The following is a 23,373-nucleotide window of genomic DNA, read 5'->3' on the forward strand; positions in this document are numbered from 1 at the left end:
CTTGTGGAGCCTTTCTTTTTACTGTTCTTGTTAAATTATTGGCCACATCTTTACAAATTCTTTCAAAACACTCTGACCTCCTCCGCGGTAGAATCATCAGATAGGCATATACAAATTTGACTGAGGTTTGATGTCACAATCCCCTTCTCAAATGTAGGTGCCTTTATTTTACTCCATTTTAGTCTCACCCCCTGATTTGGATTATATATTAATGGACTTTCATCACTGTCCCCCTTAAAAGCTGTTACATGCAGGCTGGCAATGAAGGGATTGTGATCACTGACAGGGTTAGGTTCTACAGCAAAGCTATTTACCAGGTGAGCACATTTTCTAGATATTAACATGAAGTCGATAGTACTTGCCCAACCCCCCAAAAATGTGGGGTACTGTATGTGTGGCATGCAAACCAGAGTATCAACAAAACATAGTTTGTTTACAACAATTATGGTATTTAATGCTTCACCACATGAAGAGTGCTTAAAATGGCAAAGTGGTTTGTTTTCGGTATCTAGAAGCCCACATACCGTTTGCGAACTATGCTGACACAAAGTACAGTTAAAGTCACCCACCCATATTAAGCACTGAGGGATTTTTTTAACCCCAGCCATATCAATTTCCTCTTTGAGGGTATTAATAATCCCACAATTGTTCTGATAAAAAATATTATAATACAGGTTAATCAATAGTATTGGGACATCAATCAGAGTACCGATCTTAATGATCTGATACCAGGGGGAGTCAGCTATGTTCTCAATCTTTATGGCTACACATTTAACAGAAATCAGAGTCACTAATCCTCTTTCTGCTCTCCCTGAAATAGATGGAGTTGCTTGAACATTAAATGAGCAGAAACCATCAATAATGACTTCCTCCCTACTCCATGTTTCCTGGGTACAAATGACATCGAATTTCTTAATATATTGTAGCCAAACCTCATCTGATAGTCTAGATCTAATTCCCGCAATGTTCCAATAGATAAGTCTCAATAGAGAGTCATTTCGACAGTATCCCACTGCCCCTGTCCCTTTTGTGTAAAGGATGGGTTGTGCTGCTAGCACGATGTGTGTATCCTTATTGACCCTCTCTTCACTGTCTGGAAACAAATGTAATGGGCAATTAGCGCTATCCTCTTGATCAGATAAATAAATATGGTCCCTACTACCATTTAATAAATTAGGGACTGTCTCTGGTTCATTGTGATATCTATCTTCCCAGGAGCTCTCAGGCGCCAGTCAATCAATATCTCCCAAACCAATCAGTGCCTCATAGCCGTTTGGGTGATACCAGGGAGGATGCACAGGATACTGACTATCTAACCTAGATGTCTCTTTACCCCCAACAGACCACGGCGGTCTAGGTGGCTCATAGAAAAAGCCCAGCGGTAAGACAGAAACCCCCCTTGAACATGCAGACCAGGTATTTGTCCGTTCTAGGATTATCTTAACTAGGCGTGGAGTTCTAAATGTTAGAACGATACAATTGCCTGCAAATTTTTTCGCGGATTTCCCCACCCACCTAATCCGACGTGCCATTTTAAATTCCACAAATAACTCCTCATCGATGCCCGTCCTCTTCCTCAGGAAATGTAATGCTTTGTTCCTCAATGCAGACCAGTGCTCTGGTGCACTTGATGTCAGCGGGGGGACATTGGCTAGGATTACAGTGCAAGGAGTTGCTTAGGGTGGTAAGTGTAGGTTGGTGTGTGGACTACCCGAGGTTCTTTGATTCGAAAGTCTACCTTCCGAGATACTTGGGGTCTGGGGTCTCTGAGCTTTCTCACTAATAAAGTGGGGGTCATTTCCTACATGTGTACTCTGGGAATTCTTGGGAATTATGTCTTTAACCTTGGAAGAATTCCCATCGCTATCTGATACTAGTCCTGCTGCACTTGTGCATTGTAGTTCATTCTGTTTTTTACTTCAATCACAGAATTTATGTTTGTCTATGGTCCTATTCTTAACAGTGGAAAGTATTGTTTATTCCCAGTTTGTCCCTTTCTTTTCTTATAGAGTGGTTCAAGACTATTCGCATGATTAGTTTAAAATTGTGCTTTTTGGCACAGTGTGATAACATTTAGCCTGGTCGTTTTTACAGGATCATCTAGATTATCACATGTAACATGAACCTTAGTGGTTTCAATCAATTCAGGGTCCAAGGTTGTTGAATACAGTGTGTCATTTTGGGATACATTAGCTTTCAAGCTCAGTTGAGGAACTGGGGCAGTAGAAACAGAGATGATAGGTGCAGTTCGATTATCGCTATTTTGCGGCTCCAAGGATATTCTTCGCTCTGTGAGTTCTATTTCGTGGATGAGCGCTGACTCAGTCCTCAGCAGAAATGCATCTAGGGTCCCAACTACACCCTGGCTGTGTCTAGACTTTAAGCAGAAGCAGAAGCCAGGCTATAGGGGAGAAAATTAATATGACAGTACCTTAATAGTTGAGCGTTCTTCTACTCGTTTACTTCAAGTCCGTTAACAAATATCAATAACGTGGCCCAGCCCGGCCTCCCTCGGTCTCTGACAGGCGCAGACGGGCTAAGCTTGGGCCAAGGGAAGGCCCGAGCATAGCCCGGGCACGGGCCAAGCACGCCCGTGCGCATCCCGTGCTGCGGGAGCCCAGCGGAGCCTATATGCGCGGGCTGGCGCCTGGGGATGACGTGGGAATGATGCGGCTCCTGCCGCGATGTAGCCTGGACCCTGCAGTCTTCGCAAAAGTTGAGATCAAGGGCTGAAGTGCTTCTCGCACTGCGGGAGCCTGGCGGAGCCTTTATGCACCAGCTGGCGCCCGGGGATGACGCAGGAATGACAAGGCTCCTGCCGCAATGCAGCTTGGGCGCTGCAGTCTTCCCAAAAGGTGAGATCAAGGGCCGAAGGGCTTCCTCTGAGTCTCTTTAGGCCCTGGAGGCAATTTTTTTAGTTAAAGGTAGAGGGATGCATACCCCCCACCGAGCGATATTAGGCCCAGGGGGCCCATCCTCAGGGCATTTTTTTATGAAAGGGGTGGATCACAAGTCCCCCGGTCCCCCCCGACACTTATCATGAAGTCCATTTTTTTTATCAAAGGGGAGGGGGAGGCAAGGGATCCCCCCTCACTGAGCCTTATTAGGCCATGGGGGATAAAAGGGGAGGGGGGCCTTGTGGCCACTCTCCCCAGACCTTATTAGAGCAAAAAGACTCCTCCCCAGGGCCACTTCTTAAAATAAAGGGGAGAGGGGGCGCAGCTCCCATCCCTGGCCTTATTAGGCCCTGATGCCCCGTCCTTATGGTCGTTTTTTTTCAAATTAGAGGGGAGGGGTCTGTGTCAAACCCTCCTACCCTGAGCCTTGTTAGGTTCTGGGGACCCTATCCCTCAGGGCATTTTTTTATGAAATATCCGGGGCGCATAGCCCCCCTCCCCAAGCCTTCTTAGGCTCTGTGGATCCCACCCCCCAGGGCCACTACAAAAATTAAAGGAGAGGGGGCACGTGTCTCCCATCCCCGAGCCTTTTCCGGCCCTGGGGACGTCATCACTCTAGAACTGCATCATTAAAGGTGGGTGCCCTGGTACTCACCAAGGGCACCCACAATACATTTGTTGGGGGCCACAGGGGGAGTCCCAAGGTCCAGCGTCCCCAGCCGACTCGCCGCATGTAGCAGGAGAAGCACTTCTAATGCTGCTCCCTCAGGTCGGGAGCAATATTTTGATCTGTTTCCCTGCCCGCCTTGCAAAAGCTCCTGGGAGAAAACTTTGAGTGTGCACCCGCTTGACGGGAGATTCAAAAATGCTCCCACCAAGCAGCAGCAAACACAGGTTTCCATGAAAGCGTTGATGGGGGCAGGGGAACCGCTATGCCGGGGGTGGGCTTCTCAGGAAAAATCTAATGAGCTGCCCTGGATGATGGGGTTCCTGGGGCCATTAATGGCTTAGGGAGGGGTGCTGTCTGCTCACCTCCCTTGTAATTAGTTTTTGCTTCGGACCTCTCCATATTGATTAATTTCGGCACAGGGTGGGCTCCCTGGGGCCTGTGATGGCACGGAGATGGGGCACGTGCTTCCACCCTCCCCACATACAATAATTTCTGCCCCGGGGATGGGATCCCTGGAGCCTGTAAAGGCTGGGGAAGGGGGAGTACGTGCGCCCTCCTCCCATTAATAAAACTAAGCAGCCCTGGCCAACATTTTTTTTTACACAATCCAGAGGAAATGCTGCAATTTTCGCTGATTTGTTTTTGTTTATGTCCCCAGGGCCATTTTCTTTTTTTAAGGGGAAGGGGTCCATGCGGCCCCGCCATCCCCAAACCTTTAAAAGACTCCTGTGAAACAATTTCCCATGAAGTTCCTTTTCAAGTGGTGGGGGCCTCGGGCCCCCTTCCTCAAGCCTTTAAAAGGCCCTGGGGACCCCATCTCCAAGGGCTATATCTCTTTTGAAGGGGAAGAGGGCTGCATGGCCTACTGCCCAATCCTTATTAGACCCGGGGGACCCCATCCCCCAGGACCTTTGTTTTGGTTAATGGGATGGAGGTTGTGGGCCTACTTCCCCAAGCCATTATATGCCCCAGGGATCCCACCACTGAGGCCAAAACTTACAAAAAAGGGGAAGGAGCCATGCAGCCCCCCTCTCCCAGTCTCTTTATGCCCTGGGGAATCCATCCCCTAAGGCAGTTTTTTTCAATTAAAGTCGAGGTGGGGGCGCATGGCCTCCATCCCCAGGCCTTAGTAGGCCTAGGGGACCCCATCCCCATGCCCTTTTTTTTATGAAAGGGGAGTGGGCCGCAGGCCACCAGAGCCTTATTACGTCCTGGGTAGCCCATCCCCAGGGCTGTTTTTTTTTCATCAAAGAGGAGAGGGCCATGTGATCCCCCTTTCGGGCCTTATTAGGCCCTGCAGACCCTTTCTCCATGGCCTTTTTTTATAAAATGGGAGGGAGCCAAGTGGCCCCTTTCCCCTCGCCTTATTAAGGCCAGGCGACCCCTCCCCATGACGCCTATGGGGTTCAGAATAGGAGGCTAAGTCCCCAAGTCTTGTAATGGCTGCCAGCAAAATTTTTCTCATGTTGCTGGAGCCATTTTCTTTTAACTAGCCTCCTTCAGTCATTAGCTGGTACCTTTATGAATTAGATTCTGGCTCATCCGAGAGAAGTGTTTTGTTTCACCTAATGCTATTGGATTTTTGGATATATCCTTCCACCTCCAGTGGTATACATGCAAAGAAATGCAAGTGATACTAATTTACATCTACCTGCCTTTCCATCTGTCAGCTCCTTGTGGCTAATACATGGACAAATGCATATCTGCATCCACCTATCTTTACAGGCGCTAGTACATTCAATCAGATACCAATTGGCTTTCCCAAGTTTTATTAAAACTTTGGCCAATACCTTACAATACTTCCTCTGATGAAAACTTCTAAGCAATGCCTCTTCATGCACTCTGTTAGTCGTAATCTCTCCTCATTAATGCTGAAATGCTTCAGACCGGTTGGAGCCTATCACTGAGATACAGTCCCCAGGGTACTCTAAGAAGTTCACTTATTTCCCATAATGAACTTGTACCTCATCACAATTAAGAACTACCACAGTTGAGAACCATATGTATTGGGTCTTAGGGCCTGATTTAGAACTCGGCAAGTGGGTTACTCCATCACAATGGTGACAGATATCCCATCTGCTAAAAAATTAAAGGATGTAACGGGATTCATATTTCGGCAGGCAGAATACCCGTCACCGTTCTAAATCAGGCTCCTAGCCTTAAGCCCCTTTCACTAAAGTGCTACACAATAATTTAAGGAGATGGTAAAATACAAATATAGATAAATAAGCAATATAAAGAACCATCCAAGAAATAAAATTAAAAGTTTCAATTGAGGCGTTGTATACCTCTTTCAAATGAAGAGGTGAGATGGATTGCAGCAAGAGATGAAATGTTGGCAAATCGAGCTGCTGAGCTGAAATCTCTTGACAGATGGGAAAAGCTGCCCCCAAAGCAAAGTCAGATAAAAGAAATGCAGTTATCACCTGGCATTGATGATGACAGCAGTCCGTCTGAAGGTCTGCAGCCAAATGCTGGAGGCTAGAAACAGATTTAGCAACGAGGAAGGCCCAAAACCCTGTAATTATGCGTGATTCAAATTCTCAAGTTATATTTTTCCACCAACAGGATACAACTCCTGTTCAAAAACAGAGCCATGCATGCACTTTAAAAAGTTTTGATATATTTGAAAAGCCTAATGGAGTTTAATGAGTCATCAGTTACTTTCCTATCAACAAAAGCTCGGACTGATTTTTTTTCGAGAATGCGTATCCCTATATTTTAAAGCTGTTTCTATTTTTCACCTCCATATTTTAAGTAAATTTATGTTCATGAATCTAAATATTTGATTGCTATCCTTGTCTAGACCTTAGATTGACTCTTACTTAACTGAATCACAATTATGTTTGTTGATTTCTGTAAGCTGTCAACTCTAAAAGCTTTCGATCTAGCTCTATTTAGAAGGTAACAGATAGATATATTCATGGACAGATAGATGGGGCATTTGCAAAGGTTTTTTTATATAAAATGTTTTCAATTAACACAAAGAGATGCAAATTGTGTTTGTAGGAGAGAAGTTGCCTTCTTTGCCATGTGAAGAAATGTTTTCTTTACTTTACAATAGTCATTGAATGTTTTAATGAACAGCGCATTCAAGAAGACACCTGCTGAGTAAATCTTGATACATGTATCTCATTTTGTTACAGATAGTGTAAGTTTGAAGGACGCTAAGAGAAGCCTGTATTTTGAAGAGTCCTGAGAAGCTAATGAACACATAATTGTGACATCTAGCTTTAACCGGACTGGATAGCCTTATAAAAACTGCGTGTAGGTGTGTAAATGTTAGAATTGTGTATTTAAGTTAGTACAATATAGATTGGAGTTCAGAGAATTTTCAGTGCAGCTTAGAGCAGTGCAGAATAGGATAATTAGAGCACGCTACCAAGGGAGTGAACTGACTTTCTTTTGTCTATGGGTGGGCGGAATTTGCGTAGTTGCGCTACAAAAAGCTCAGCAAAACGGTAAAAATCTCCACGAGCACGCAACATTTTCGCGAACATGCGGAATTGCTTGTTTCGCGTGTTCGCGATGCTTTTTTCCTGTTCGCGATCGCTGTTTGCAAGCTTTGGGAGAAATATCTTGCGAACACGCATTTTGAAAGCGAGAACAAGCAAAAAAATCAGCGAAGCAACAAATCGCAGAATTTTTGGCAATTCCGCGTAACGCAAAATTACCCAAATTCTGCAAGCGGAACAGAATTTACCGCCCAGGCCTACTTTTGTCCTCTCTCTACTGGATTGTCCTCTGAATAATATGATTTTGATATATTTGATTTGCATATTATTCAGAGCATACACATTCTGATTATGATTTGCTACTTACCTGATTTTGTCTTCTGTGAATCAAATTAACTTTTAATGAACCGTAATGGTTTGAAACTCGAGTATTTTCTGTCCTTCACATTATTTGAATGTTTGATTTGTTGACAAAGCCCAGTTGTAAAACTCAAAATATTTGTTATCGCATTATGAGACATAACCAATGAGCACCATAACTGTAAATGATACTCTGACCACCGGTTCGTGAATGTATTATACAATTATCTCTCATATCCCCAGCTGAGATATAGGTAGGCATGCGCACCCCAGCTGTTTCACTAGAAACGGGGGTCCCCTGTGCTAGTTGGCAATTACACCTACCTGCACGCACTATTTAATTGTATTTGAGGAAAGGAACCAACAATATATTACCGTAACCTGCCAAGCGAGAATAATTTTGTTTGTATTTTGTTGATGGCAAATTTTCCTTTTTAAAAAAAATTGTTTTATATAGTATAGATTTATTGGTAACTTCCAGCGATTTCTTTTCTTAAACTGTAACTGGACAGAAATTCTTTTCTCCTTCTGTAATGATGTGATGTTCGATTCCGAAGGATAGCAGTTGTATGTTCGTGATATATATGCATACGAACTTATCAATATGTTTTCAGCTCAATGTGTCGGAAGCAAGATGTGCCTGGGAATGATTATAATTTCTAAACCGGGATGTTGTAGTAATGTGAGCGATGGCACACTGGAATCACAGAGCGCATACTTACCCGAGATGTAAACCATAACATTCGGAAATGCAACGTTAGCACCAATAACAACCTGTAAAAATGTAGCAAATAATCTGTTGTTTAAGTACTGTATGTATTATATATACATTTGGAAATGTTGTAAATGACCACGATGACAGTTTTATTCTCAAAAAATGTAGAAAATACCAATAAAGAAATTGAAACAAAAAATGGGACATACCCAATGAGTTGGCCCCGGGGTCGGGGTCCCTGGGGCCATTATTGGCTCAGGGAGGGGGAGCAAGTACCCCCTACTTTTTAATTAATTTAGCGGCCCCGGGGGATGTGGTCCACAATCGACCTCTAGTGGTTCGGGGAGCGGGGCATATGGTCCCTCCCTCCTCATATTGATTAATTTCAGCCCTGGGGGTGAGCTCTCCTGGGCATGTGACACCCATCCCCCTCCCCAATATACAAAATTACACTTAGAAAAGCACTAATATTTGTACGCCACTTTCAAAAGTATTCCCTAACGAAATCATGACTTTAGTTATACCCTGAGGAGGCCTTGCACCATTTGTAAACTAGATGTAGACATTGTAATAGCTTAGCAAAAATGCATTTAACCTCTGCTCACTCTCGTTCTAATGTCTTGTCAGCCATTCACTCACATTCACTGTAATAAAAAAAAATTCACCAAGGAAATCCTCCTCTGAGGCAACCAGGCAATTTCCCAGTTAGATACCATGTTGTTTGGAAAAAACGTGTTTACTTACGGAACAACCCTCGTGCTCCCAAATGTTGAGCGTCGCGTTCCAGAAGACACATTGAGTGGCGAAGGTGGTGATGGAGAAGTTCACAAGGGTCTTTTCTTCCAGGGTGCTGCTATTGACCACTTGAGCTGTCACGCCGTAGTACCCTATCCCATTCTGCAGCAGCGTGGGAGATAGCACCCATGTGTATCCGCCATCTGTGAGCAAATATGAGGTCATTGTCAGGAACGAAATGTGACTTCCCACAGCAAACAGGGTGGATGATGGGAAAGAAAAGGGTTCCAAAATGGCGTACCAAGCCAAGAAACATGGCGTCTCAGAGACCTGATGTACTCTTGACACCCTATGTTGCTCATTCTCAGTCATCTTACAAAATGTTAAAACAAAGTAACATGCACACTAAATGACTATAATGTTTGGTAACATTTATAATATATATATATATCTATAACTGCTGCAGGATGGTGAAAGAATCCAGCCTAGGCCTAGCTGGTCCTTAATGGACGATGGAGCCAGTTTGGTAACTGCTTTAGTCGCGTTTGCAGGAGCATAGTCAATGGCTGCGAATGTGTAAATTACCCAAAAAAAGAGAGAATAATGATTTACAACAAACATAATCAATAAAACAGCAAGTTATTCCACGGTAGCATGAGCAAAACATTGTTCTCAAAGACTAGAGCACCTGGGTGTCAAAATTATTCACCAACCAAACCCTTTTTTAGATGACCGAACTCATTTGTTGACATTTATGCCAGTCTACTACGAAAAGGATGAAAACATAGCTCTGGAAGAAGAGCAGCGACTTTTACTTAGTGAATTCCGCTTTTCTATTTTTAGCTCTTGGTAGACGTCTTTGTAAGCCACTGTAGTAAATTACTACATTCATTTTCCTTTCACTAATTTTAATTCAATGATTCAATTGTTTTTATATCTATTGCTTATAAAGTTTTATAATCTCCCAGGAATATTTCCAAAATATGACTTACCCTTGATAACCTTCTTTCCGGTAGTTAATTTTTCTAGCCACAGATTCCTCATCTTTAGATTATCCCTAGGTGGCATAGTGGATGTGGAAGATGTCAATAGTAATGCTTCCCTCTGCCAGTAGCTGCCGCTTTGTGGGTCCAGGTTGACTTTGCTCTGTCCTGGAAGTGACGATCGAGCCGCACATAAACACCACCACTACAGGTCAACGTCAGGTTCTTTCTTGACTTTTTGGCCACACCCTTGGACACGCATCCCAGCAATAATTTGAGGTATCACCACTGCTTTAAATCGGCCGGTACTGCTCGGTACGGAGTACCAGCACTTTTTTATTTTGAGAGGAAGAGTCCGGGCACTTCTAAAGAGAGTCATAATACTTTCAATTGGAGAGTACTGGCACTTCTCATAAACAAACACGTACTCTGGTATAGAGTACCTGCACTTCTATTTTTCCATTTCCAACACTGGATACCACTACGCAGATTCCTACATTGGAACCGTTTGAAACAGAAAAGAGACCATTTCAAAGAACAGGGCAACGGAAAGGCAGTGAAGAATCTGATGGTAGATAAAATATCCACCAGAAAGAGCATTACTGAAGGAGAGTAACTTTTTCTTCAGATAGATACTTCTAACTGTAGATTCCTCACCTTTTGAAAAAATACCAAATCACTACCTCCCAAGGTGGGGAGCATGAGGAATGGGTCAGATCAAAATGTTCTCTGAACCAAATAGGTGTAATTCTCATCCCATTGGACATGACTATCAAGGTACCCACATTAAAGCCTGATAGATACCAAGGACAGCCACTCCGAATGGTCCTGTGCCCCGGTACAGGCATACTTGAAAGAGATAGAAATGGCTCTCACTATCATGAAATGACAGCACATTGGCCTGACCGCGCTCATTATTCTACTGGGACATATTGCAGAGAAAGAAAAAAAAGTGTTCGCCCACATCCCCATCTGCCATACTTATGCCCCTCAGACTACCCCCTCTCTCCACGCTAATTGGTACTCCACAAGACCTCATTGACTCACTTGATGAGATCTCTATCCACCTGCGCCTTCTCATGGATGAACTACAGGGATTGAAAGTCATCACTATCGAACATCTCCCACTGCTCAGAACTTTTAGTACCCTAGGGACTCTACCCTTTGCCCTTACAGGCTGATTTCCTTCCCTTGAACCGCACACCACTCACCATACCTCAAAAACATGACCCCTCCCAAATGCCTCCTACTGCCCCAGAAGACTGAAGGCTGATCTATCGACCAGCAATATCTGTGACCTACTTCTCTCTTATTCCCACCCATTCATGCTAACCCATACAAGGAACCCTCCCACAACCTAAGAGGTATAAATAGCGACAAGCTCAAGCGCATTAACATCCTTCAGAGTCCTACCTCACATTCTACTGACCATTTGAAATGCGCACCACTCAATAGCAGATCAGATAGTAAACAAGCCCCGATATCTATGATCTCATCCTAACTAAAAGCTTGATATCATTATCCTCACAGAAACCTGACTAAACTGCTCTTCCATCCCTAGTCTCAACCTTCTAGTCCTGCCTAGCCACTACATAATTCGCCTGAACAGAACTATGAAACATGGGGGTGAAATAGCCTGTATACGCCGAAATACACTCTTGATATCACAATCAGAAACCACCAATCCGACCTACAGTAAATACCTATGCATCAACATTTCAAGCAAACCCTTCCCTGTCTGTTAAATACACATATTCTACCACCACCCTGGAGACACTCTTTCTTTTTCCTTCATTGGGTATTTAATGGAAATCATCTCATCCAACAACGATCCTTTAGTGTCCCAAATCTTCCTGGGAGACTTCAATCTCCAATGGTTTAACCCAAATGATCACGCAGTGAACTGTCTAAAGTCCTTCCTTTTGGCTTATGAGCGGACACAATTCCGTGACAGCTCAACTCATATCAAGGGTGAAACTCTGGACCTCATCATATCCAAAGAAAACTCCATCACACTGGATTCCATTATCTCATGTGATTGGTCTGACCACTATTACATCATCTTCTTTGTTAACAGGGAGGTGTTCCCTAAATGGGACCACCCCAAGAAAACGAAGCAATGAAAAAGGAACCACAGAAACATTAACACCAAAGAGCTAGTAACCCGATGTAAAAATGCCTTCACTTCACAAGCCGACATGAAGGATGTTCATGTCCTCACAGATTTCTATAATTCCTCTATTTCTGGTATCCTGGACTCCATAGCCTCTTTACAATAAAATAATGCTTCCTCCAAAATCTCTGAACCTTGATTCAACGACAACCTACACTCAGAGCGTTGCAACCTAAAGGCAGCGGAAAGAGCCTAGAAATCCATACCCTCCACCGAACATCTAAATCACTGTAGATATGTTAGGAACTCTTACAACAGAAAAATCAAGATTGCAAAGGCTGACTTCTTCAGATCCCAACTTAATCAAGCCATAAACCACCCCAAGAAACTTTTCGAAATTGTTAAATAACAATCTTCAACGCACCCAACCGCCGCGACCTAGGTTACGGCTGTTCAACATGCGACAAATTGGCCTCCTTCTTCGTTGAGAAACCAAAAGCATTGATATCGACCTAGAATCAAAGAGGGCTCTACTTCTAATTTCTGGGATTGCTACTCCTCTTGCCCCCAGGAGTGGCTCGTTCCTCGTGGCATTAGCCCCAAGAACAATGAATCTCAGCATACCTTCACTCACCTCAGCTTAAGCGACGTCTACAACACTCTTCTTGTGATCCACCTATCTAACCACTTCAGCAACCATCTACCACCTCCCATCTTCAAAGAAATAAAAGCTGCGATCTTCCCCTTATGGTCAAAGATTGTCAAAGCCTCTCTATTGCAAGGCAAGATCCCCATTCTAAAAAAAACAAACACAGACAGCGCTGATCTTAATCCCTTCCACACTATCTCCAACATCCCCACTTTGGAGTAACTTCTAAAAAAGTGTGTGCAATCGCACTCTGCTTACACATTGAGAAATTCCAACTTTTTTATCAACATCAATATTGCTTTTGCAGAGGTCACAGCATGGAATCTGCACTCGTTCACATTATGATTGACATTTTAAAAATGCTAGACCAAAATGAATCATGCCTCCTGATTCTCCTTGACCGATCATTGGCCTTCGACACTGCTAATCACGACAAACTTCTATCCATTCTAGAACACAGATGGGCCTTTCAGGCAATGGTTTACTTCTTTCCTCCAAAACAGATCCCAATGAGACAAGGTGAATCAATCCCTATATCAGCCCTCTACAGTAGCTATGGGGGTTCCTCAATGGTCCCCCCTTTTAACCATACTCTTCAATGTATTATTGGAACCACTAGCATATGCTCTGACCTCCACAAAGATTATTTTTCATACATATGAAGATGACACTCAACTATATCTGAAAATCACCTCCCCATAAGCCTTCATTTCACTCAACTCTACCCTGAAGAATACTTAAAATTGGCTCACTGAGAACCACCTCATGTTCAACACCTCTAAAACGGAATTCCTTCTACTTGCTCCCCTAATCACAATCCCAAGATCGACCTCTGGATGAAACATCTTACAACCTTCAACTGTTCTCCTCACAATATTGAGTCAGCTAAATCCCTTGAAATTACACTAGACATGCACTTGAACATGCAGAATCCTATCAGCAATGCAAACAAGCGAGCCAAACACCAGATGAGTAAACTAAGGAATCTCAAACCATTCCTTCCACAGGAAGACTTTATGCTGGCTGTACAAGCTCTTGTACTGACTAGGCTAGACTATGGTAGCTCCATGCTTTGTGCTCTTCCCAAACATTACTTGACCCCACTAAGGGCTTCAATATTGGCACAGCCAGATTGATTACTGGTACAAAAAGAAACAATCACATATCCCCAGCACTAAAGACCCTAAACTGACTGCCATATAAAGCAAGAATAGAGCTAAAGATTGCCTGCATGACTCACATTCCCCTACATTTCAAGATCCCCATTTGCTGGCTCAAAAGCTAGAACTATCAGGGGGTTGCAGACAGTCACGAAGAGCAAGTTCACTGCTTCTAAAACCACAGACTTTCCTCAAAAAGAGAAAGAGTCACAGAGCTTTCTCAGGAAGTCCATTGAATCTCATCCACCGCTTCTTTCAAAAAGGAAGCAAAACAAAATCCTAAAGAACAAGTTTCTGCCCTAAAAGGCCTTGGCTCTACTGCTTACTTACCTGCCCTCTATTTGGATGCCCTGATTGACTACTACATTGGAATCCCAGTGATAGCATGCTATGCACATATATTTATTTATTTATTTATTTGTGGGTTTATAACGCGCTAGGATCACCTCCCGAAGGAGTATCTCCGCGCCTTTGGCATCCTTCCTACACACATACAGTGGGTGAAATCCTATCTAATAATTTTGGAATAGTAAGGTTTTTAATTGTTTCCTAAAAGGAAGAAATTCCTTACAGAGTCTTAAAGAAACTGGGAGGCTGTTCCACAGCATTGGGCCCGCAATTGAGAGGGCTCTGCCGCCCTGTCTGGTCTTTTTTGCTCTTGGGACCTGCAACAGAGCTTGTTCACTGGATCTTAAAGAACATAAAGGTTTATAGGGGAGAAATTTATCCCTCAAATACCCAGGGCCTTTCTCCTGAAGACACTTGTGTATTATGCAGCAAGTCTTATACTTCACCCTTTGCTTGACAGGAAGCCAATGCAGGGTATTCAAGAGGGGTTTGGAGGGAGTACGGGGGGCCGGTTTAGCACAAGGCGGGCTGCAGTATTTTGGACTACTTGTAACCTGGCAATTACTCCCTCATTAGTTGATAGAAGCAGCCCATTACAGTAGTCCAAACGACTCAATACCAAGGCCTGCACTAACGTCCTTCTGGTAGAGTCAGGGAGTAAGGGGAATACTTTCCTTAACATTCCGATGACATGGAAACAGGAGCTCACCACTTGATTACTGTGTTGCTTCAGGGACAGCTCCTGACCCATACGCACACCGAGATTTTTTACCACCTGTTTAGGCTCCGGGACCGGTCCCAAATCTTGTGGCCACCAATCAGGGGACCACAGGAGTTTGGCCTCACCGAACAGCATCACTTCCGTTTTGGCAACATTACATTGCAGGAAGTTAGATGCCATCCAGTGGGCCACTGCCTTCATCCCCTGGGAGAAGGAGTTCCTGACCTCATCGGTAAAGTGTGTAAAAGGGAAGAGGAGTTGGGTGTCATCTGCATAAGACACAGGGATGAACCCATGGGACCTCATGAAGTTCGCTAGGGGGGCCACGTAGATATTAAACAAGGTAGGGCTCAAACAAGAGCCCTGTGGCACCCCCTTCGAGATCTCCAACTCCTCTGACCGATAGGCACCCAGGGTGACAGTTTGGGTGCGGTCTGTCAGGAAACTCCTCAGCCACACTAGGGCCTCACCTTCCAGGCCGGTGTTAATAAGCCTGGTGGTCAAGATGTAGTGTGACACGGTGTCAAACGCCGCGGACAGATCCAACAGAACCAGGATAACAGAGTGACCTTTATCCTGGAACATGTGCAGATCGTCCGCGACTGACAACAAGGTGGTCTCGGTGCTGTGTCTCGGCCTGAAGCCTGACTGGGATGGATCCAGTCCATCTGTCTCCTCACCATAATTGGACAGGTGTCTATTAACAAATTTCTCAATCACTTTACCCATAAAGGGAAGAAGAGAAATGGGTCTCAGGTTAGTGAGTTCCGTCCAAGGAATGGTGGTATTTTTCCTCAGCGGTCTCACAAGTGCCCTTTTCCAGTCCCTCGGGACCTCTCCCGTACTTAATAACAAGTTAATTAACTGTTGTATTTCTGGGCCCAGAACTTCCGCCAACATGGGCATGATGCGTGCAGGGATGAGGTCCTCAGGGCTGCCACTTTTAATCTCAGTTATTAGAGCAGTGACTTCCTCTATGGAGATAGGGGGAAAATTCTTTAAATACCTAGCCTGTGGCTTGTGTTGTGTATTATTATGGAAAAGACTATTGGGATCGTCCGCCTCAGTATTCTTACCGAATGTTCTTTTCCCACTACTATATCCTACCTCCCCTAAATGTGAAGCTCTCTGACTCAAACGCGGGACACCGCTGATGTAGGTGGCGTTACACAGTCACAGAGAGCTGTACTGCCCAATTAGGTGGCTCCGTTAATGTGAGTGGCGGGGGACTGTCATCAAAGTACATCCTTGATTTGTTACTGATATACGGTGATAAGGGACAGAGCATACTAACACACATTCCTCTGAACCTTTTTATTCGAGGAGAGGGTGCATAATCCCTCTGGACGCTGCTTCTTGGCCAGTGTCTTAATGCAGAGGACTATCCACCTCCATAGTCCTTTTCTGCTCTGATTTGGACCACTTTGGAACATAGAACCTCAGTAAGACCTGATCATCCACCCAATGGACTTTGGTGCAACCAATGTAAAAGCTTAAAGCTCTTTTGGAGTTTAGCTGAAACAGTCTTGTCTCCTCTTTTGAGGGGTGAAGAGAAGCAAAACACGTTGGGAGAGTGATGGATTACCCAACGTGAAAAGCAGTCATGACGTTTGTATAAAAGGCTACCCTGGTCCTCAATAACACTTTAAATAGGAAAAAAGTGGTGTATGACGGCTATACAGAGAACATTTGGAGTTCACTTACAAGGCAAACCAAAGTCACTGCACCCACAAAAATGGTCTTCAGAGTCAGGAAAAATAGTGGGCAGCTGTGCAATGTTTCGAATGGCTTACACATGAGAAAAGAGAGGACCAAATTAAGATCCCACAGTGCCGTTACAAAGGGTTTTGAAGGTAATAAATGAGTCAAACCTTTTAAAAATCTCATCAAAAAGAGTCATTTGAACAAGGATCGTTGGTCCGCTAAACGTAAGAAGGCTGGAAGATAACCTGTAACTGTGGCCAATGCAAATCCTTGTTGGACTAGAAATACAATAAATAGAAGAACATCCTACAATGAGGCCAGCAAGAAATCGGTATTGCGGGTGCCACACCAGGCTACAAACGTGTTTCAGTGCCCAAAATAGGCAGACTTAGTAGAAAGACATCTGGCAGCCACAATGTTTTAAGGGAAATCAAATGCAGTTAACTGCCACCGCACAATCTCCAAACATGGAAACCCAGATTGAGCAGGTTCTGGTGCAGTAAGCTTCTTAAACCAGCTCCAGAGATGAAGTGCCTACTAGCACAGAACCAAGGAACCATCTCCCCTTCTTATTGCAGTACAACATGACAGTGGTATTGCCTGTGGGAATCAGCGCTAGTTGATGGGCCACAGCTCCAACAGTCTGATGTGGAGATGGGTGTCCACTGGAGACCAGAGTCCTTTTATTTCCACCTCTAACAGAAAATCTCCACATCCCAGCAGTAATGCATCTCTCACCACAGCCAGCTATGGGTGGGACAGGAAGAGGCTTCTGCTGCCAGTCCAACAGCCGCCGAGCCACCACCTTTTGCAGTCTCCTCTGAAATGTGGATGGAATTTGATAGGTTCCTCATGTGCTATGGCTAATGCCAAAGTTGACGAGCAGAGGCTAAAAGCCCCTGAAACCTCAGCACCACTCTCACCGAGACCCAGGACTGAGAATGAAATATGGTAATCTTAGCTTGAATGTCCTGGACTTGTTGTGGTCAAGGTAAGGCACAAATCTGCACCATATCCAGGGTGGCTACAATAGAATGGATCCTCTGTGAGTGAGTTAGGTTTGACGTCAGCATGTTGATAGTGAACCCCAGTGATATCAGGAGGTGTCCTGTCACCTGGAGGATGTCTAAGATTGACTTGGTGAGCCCAACTTCAACAGCCAGTCATCCAAATAAGGGAAAACTGTAATCCTCAACTTTCGAAGGTGTGCTGCGACCACCATCGCATTTATGAACATCTGAGGAGCACTGGTAAGGCCGAAGGTAAGCACAGCAAATTGAAAATGCTTTTGGTCCCCTTGAGCCCCAAGTGGGGTCTGTCTAATTGCAGGAAAGTAGGCGTAATAGCTGCAGATCCATCCAATCACCTGAATCCAGTGCTAACAGAACCTCGGCCTACATTTTTTTTTTGTTGAAAATTTCTTTATTGGCAGGATAAACGAAGGTATAGCAATCAGAGCATAACAGTTCGGTACATAAGTCTCATATTTGCATCATATGATCGCTCTGTCAGGATATACACATTTTCATTTTTCAATATGTTACTGTAACACCCAAACTAAACTCCCCCCTCCCTTGCCCTCCCCCCCTTCAGGCACTTCCTATTCACTTTCATACCAGCCCGTGATGTCGGACAGTCCTACACGTGTGCATGGCTGGTGTAACAGCATCCCTGTTGAATGCGCACTAGGGGCACGTGGGGTTAGACACTGTTGTGTGAGTGCCATCTGCGGCCGCGCACCTCTATATTCGTGCGATGGGTCCCACCTGTTGGTTGCCGCCGCATATGTGTCAGTCTATGAAGTGGAACGACCCTCATTCCTGGTGTCCCAAGTCTATGGTGTGTTCTGAATCCGAATCGCTCCCCGACTCCAATGACCCCAACAAAGCATTCCAGTCTAGGGAAATGGGGTGCTTCCTAAGCCCTCTGCGTTCTTCGCGCTGTAACGTCGTACTTTCAGCCTTTCCCCACCTCACTAGCTCCGCCCTCCACATCCCAACCTCGGCCTACATAGGCATCGTGAATTTGACCGTCTGCAAAAAGGTGTTTGACAGGCTGAGATCTAAACTAGGGGGTGCAGGACCAATAGTTAGCCCCACTGTACAAGATTAGGTGTTTTAACCATGCCTTTAGTTTTCCAAGCATAAAGAATGAGTAGGAATACCTATAGGGATTTTTAATTTCACTTATTGAATCCCCTCCAGAAAACAGGGAGACCATTCGCCACTATAATAATTTTGGATTAATGTGGCAAACCCAATGATATAGCAAGTTACCTAGGTTATATGGAGGGCCCTCCATGGTCTGATTGCCTGTTTTATTTGTAGAAAAAAGTCTTATCAGCAGCACGGGGAACCTCGGCTCTTTACTAGAGGCAAAGAGTATAAATGGCACATTGGTTTTAAGGTGTTTAGTGAACACCAGTCCTGTTCCTAATGATCATGCCTCAGGAATACTGAATGCTCTGTATGGTCAAAAATCAAGGACCCTGGAACTATATACAAGGCTTAATGGGGCAAATGTCCAATCTACCAGAAACGTTTTGCAGCACACTGTGGTCCTACTTAGAACTTGTACTTCAGTTACTCCCATATGAACTGCCCAAAGAGAAACTATTTTGATTGCAGGCGATAACGGGTGCCAAAGGTAAGGGTTTAGAATAATCCAGACTGCTCACTGTGATTATAAGAGAGCTATAAAAGGGTCAGTAGGTTCTAAAAACCTTTAATTTTAAAACGGAATTAAGCTTCTATTGAGCTGGCCAAATGACTTCCTCCACTTGTCTCTGAATTTGTGAGAGTGTACGACATATCGGAAGTTGACCAGCTATTCTCCACTCTTATGGCGTTGTTATACAGCAATGGAATTACTGTTAATGTCAGTTGGGATTAGTGCAGGGGTCTCCAACCTTTTTTGCAATAGGAGCGACTTATGATCAATGAAAATCATCCAGAGCTACTAATAGTATTAGTAGTGACCACATCGGGCAAGATTACATTAGTAGCCACACCATTCAAGATTACTAGCCATGATCACCTCAGTGCATCAAGCAGGGTAGCCAGAAGTAATATAAAAAAGACATTGTCGGTTTAGAATGTCTTTACATAGGTAATACATAACAGTTACAGCTTGAATGACCCTGGCATCAAGGTAATACTGGTACTAAGCTTTAAATATATTTTGGGAATCAAACAATTTTTCTCCAAACACTAGCATAGGAGTTCTGAAAATACACTCATTTTTGTCTTGAATACAAGATTTACAATTTTGGTATCCATTTATAAGCCAAGAAAATGCTTCTAATTCAGTAGGCTGAGCTGAACACAGGAGAGCTACTTACTGGTAGTTGGAGAACTAACAGTAGTTTGCAAGACACTCGTAGATGCCTGGATTAGTGCCATTGTGCACTGGAGCCATTTTGAAATTGTGTAGGTCCACAGTCTCAGAGCGCTGAGAGGAAAGCCCTGCAGCAAATGCTTGTTTGCACTGTGTGGTGTCATAGAGAGAGCAACTATTTGAACATGAATAGGTTTCTACACTGGCCTAACTTAATTAGTCCAAATTCAAGCTTTTAGGGTCTCATATCATTTTGCTTGCTGTGTGCTGGTGCTCAGTTTCCCCAACATGTCCCTTAACTCGTTCATCTTTCACAAGGTCGATATTTTTCTTGCTCAGATGGGTTTATTGGCACAGAATGAGGCAGCGTCTGTTATGATGGTGGCAATACCTGGGGTATTAAGAATAGACTAGCCCAGTTGCCTAGAATTGGCCACACTGGAAAAATGCACTGAGGAGGAACATGCACCAACACTCCCAATTTATAGAATAGACTCATTTTATTTGTCCAAAAATAGTTGTATATTATTTCCGCTCCACGTAAAAAATAATTTGCTTCAATTTGTTAATAGGGACATTAAATTCTCTAGATTTTTTTTCTCATTTTCCCTCTTATATCTTTCCAACATTTACAAGCTCTAAGAAAGCTTTTGTCATCCTACGTGAGAAGAATTAAATATGTTGTGACATTTACTTAGACCTGCTTGAAACATCTGCGACCGGACAAATGAGAAAAAGATGGCTCAACAGGGGGTCAAAGGAGTATGTTGTTGGGGTCTAAAGATTGCAATCTTGAGAGTCTTTGTCCTACATTTAGGCACAAGTGATCTGCAGTTTTTCCTTCACTTTTCCTGCAGCACTCACAAGGTCGATATTTTTCTTGCTCAGATGGGTTTATTGGCACAGAATGAGGCAGCGTCTGTTATGATGGTGGCAATACCTGGGGTATCAAGAATAGACTAGCCCAGTTGCCTATAATTGGCCACACTGGAAAAATGCACTGAGGAGGAACATGCACCAACACTCCCAATTTATAGAATAGACTCATTTTATTTGTCCAAAAATAGTTGTATATTATTTCCGCTCCACGTAAAAAATAATTTGCTTCAATTTGTTAATAGGGACATTAAATTCTCTAGATTTTTTTTCTCATTTTCCCTCTTATATCTTTCCAACATTTACAAGCTCTAAGAAAGCTTTTGTCATCCTACGTGAGAAGAATTAAATATGTTGTGACATTTACTTAGACCTGCTTGAAACATCTGCGACCGGACAAATGAGAAAAAGATGGCTCAACAGGGGGTCAAAGGAGTATGTTGTTGGGGTCTAAAGATTGCAATCTTGAGAGTCTTTGTCCTACATTTAGGCACAAGTGATCTGCAGTTTTTCCTTCACTTTTCCTGCAGCACTCGGACATGCCAGAGTCCTCATGCTTCTTGCAGCTGCAGATCTTATAAGGCATGGGAGTGGCAGTCCATTGGCGATTTAAGCAGAAGCTATCCTGACGTCACTAGAAAATTAGCTACAAACGGGGAGTGCCCAATAACAATTGGTGACGTTTTGGCAACCATGGTCAAATCTTGTGAAAATAGTAGATGTTGTGCCCAGTATATGGTCCTAATGGAAGCATAATTATCTTTCATTGGCTGAACCGAAGATTTTCACCACTTTGTTTCCCATTTCCTGGTCTTGTGGTTTGAACCTGTTCTTGGTCCAAATACCTAATTCCAGCCCTTGCTAATAGCACTTTTGTATTACCCTCCCTCACGCTCATGGCAAGTTTGAACAGACTGTTGGCCCCATTCCTAATTCTTCCATTCTGTTTACCCTAAAATGTGAGAATGTGCCTTTGCAGTAGAGGCCAAGAGTTCCTCGATTCACAACTTCAATTTATTGTCCACTTCTCTCTGAGTCTTTGAGCTGCTGCCTCGAGACTGAACTTGGCCCCTTTTCAATGTTAAATACTCTGACTGGACTGATGCTTAGAGCCAGCATTTCGAAATGGATTTGTGGAATGGAAGTAATGTTATGACTGAAAACTAAGGAAATTTGTCAGCATTTTTTTCAATGTTTTTGTGCCTGGTGAATCGAAATTTGCCTAGCTTACGTAACGGTAAGTTTCAATTCTATTAAGGACACGGAGGCGAGGATTATGCTATATCTTCCTTCGCTTTATTAACATAAAGAAACCACAGCAGCTTAGGAAAAGATATAATAAGAACAAAAAATGCTTTAAACATAAAGCATTGACGTAATGTTCAACAAAAAATCAACAACAACTCCCAAGAGTCTCTTTGTTATAATCATAGTCCACAGTCCTTTGTCACTGTTCATCATCCCTATATAACCGGACTTCCCATCATCTTCCTCCTCTTTCTTCGCGCAGATCACGCTTAAGCCTCATTGGTCCTGTTTAGCACCGTCGTTGCCTGCCAAAAAAAGGAACAGCATCAGCGAGGTGGCCCAGGAAAAGGCTACAACAAGGCGAGGAGCATTCAGTGAACAACACAGTACAGACAACGTAAAGGAAAACGCTTTACTTACTGCCATACGGGTGGGTAGAGACACCACCGTAGTCCGGGTGGGATAATCCTCGCCTCCGTGTCCTTAATAGAATTGAAACTTACCGTTACGTAAGCTAGGCAAATTTCGATTCTATGTCAGGACCGGAGGCTTCAGATTATGCTAGTTTAAAGCTTACTTACCACCAACTGAGCTAAATCCACCACCGGCTTAAAATAAAACCTCTTGAAGGTGGAATCCGAGGACCAGTCCGCCGCTCGCATAAGGTCCTCCAGACGAGCACCCACCGAGAATGCCTTAGAGGCCATGGCCCCCCTGGCGGAGTGTGCTCCAAAGAGAGAAGTATTGATGCCCGCTTCTTGCATGACCCAACGCACCCACCTAGCGATAGTGGGGGAGGAGACAGCTTTGTGTGGCTTCCGCAGGGCAATCAACAACTGACGCTCGCCCGGAGGGCGTAGATCCAAGGTCAGGTCCTCATATGCTTTGAGGCATTGCACGACACACAACTTAGGAGTGTCAGTAAAGGCTGGATAAGAAATGGAACGCGACGACGTCTTAGTGCGTCGACCCACCGTAAAAGTAACCCCCTCCGGGGAAAAAATGCGTGCAGAAACATCCAGCGCGCGCACGTCCGAGACGCGCCTACAAGAGACCAGACATAACAACATGGCTAATTTCGCCGAAAGCTCCTTCAGAGACAGATAAGAATTCGCTGGCCACGATAGGAACAGGTTCAGGACCAAATTGACGTCCCAAAGGACGGAGTACCTGGGCTCTGGCGGCAGCGCGAGGCGAACCGCTCGCAGAAGCCGGCACACAAAAGGGTGTTCCCCTACCGGATGGCCATCGATGTTATCATGGCCCGCAGAAATCGCCGACCGGATAGCATTGATCGTTCTATACGCCAAACCCTTGTCGGCCAAATGAGCCAGGAAATTCAGCACGGGAACAAGGCCGGCGACCATGGGATCCAAATCCCTTCGTAAACACCAACGCATCCA

The 23,373-nt window shown here is 44.2% G+C and overlaps 1 protein-coding gene across 1 annotated transcript in view; it reads right to left on the reverse strand.

Moving 5' to 3' along the window:
• PKD1L3 (polycystin 1 like 3, transient receptor potential channel interacting) overlaps window positions 1-23,373 on the reverse strand; it is a 1,100,724-nt gene that overhangs the window by 749,610 nt on the left and 327,741 nt on the right. The window contains exon 10 of the mRNA XM_086945530.1: window positions 8,842-9,035. Within this exon, the coding sequence (XP_086801656.1) occupies window positions 8,842-9,035 (194 nt within the window). The remainder of the gene's footprint in view (window positions 1-8,841; window positions 9,036-23,373) is intronic.

This window comes from Lissotriton vulgaris, chromosome 12 (assembly GCF_964263255.1).
Source record: "Lissotriton vulgaris chromosome 12, aLisVul1.2, whole genome shotgun sequence".
Taxonomy (NCBI): domain Eukaryota; kingdom Metazoa; phylum Chordata; class Amphibia; order Caudata; family Salamandridae; genus Lissotriton; species Lissotriton vulgaris.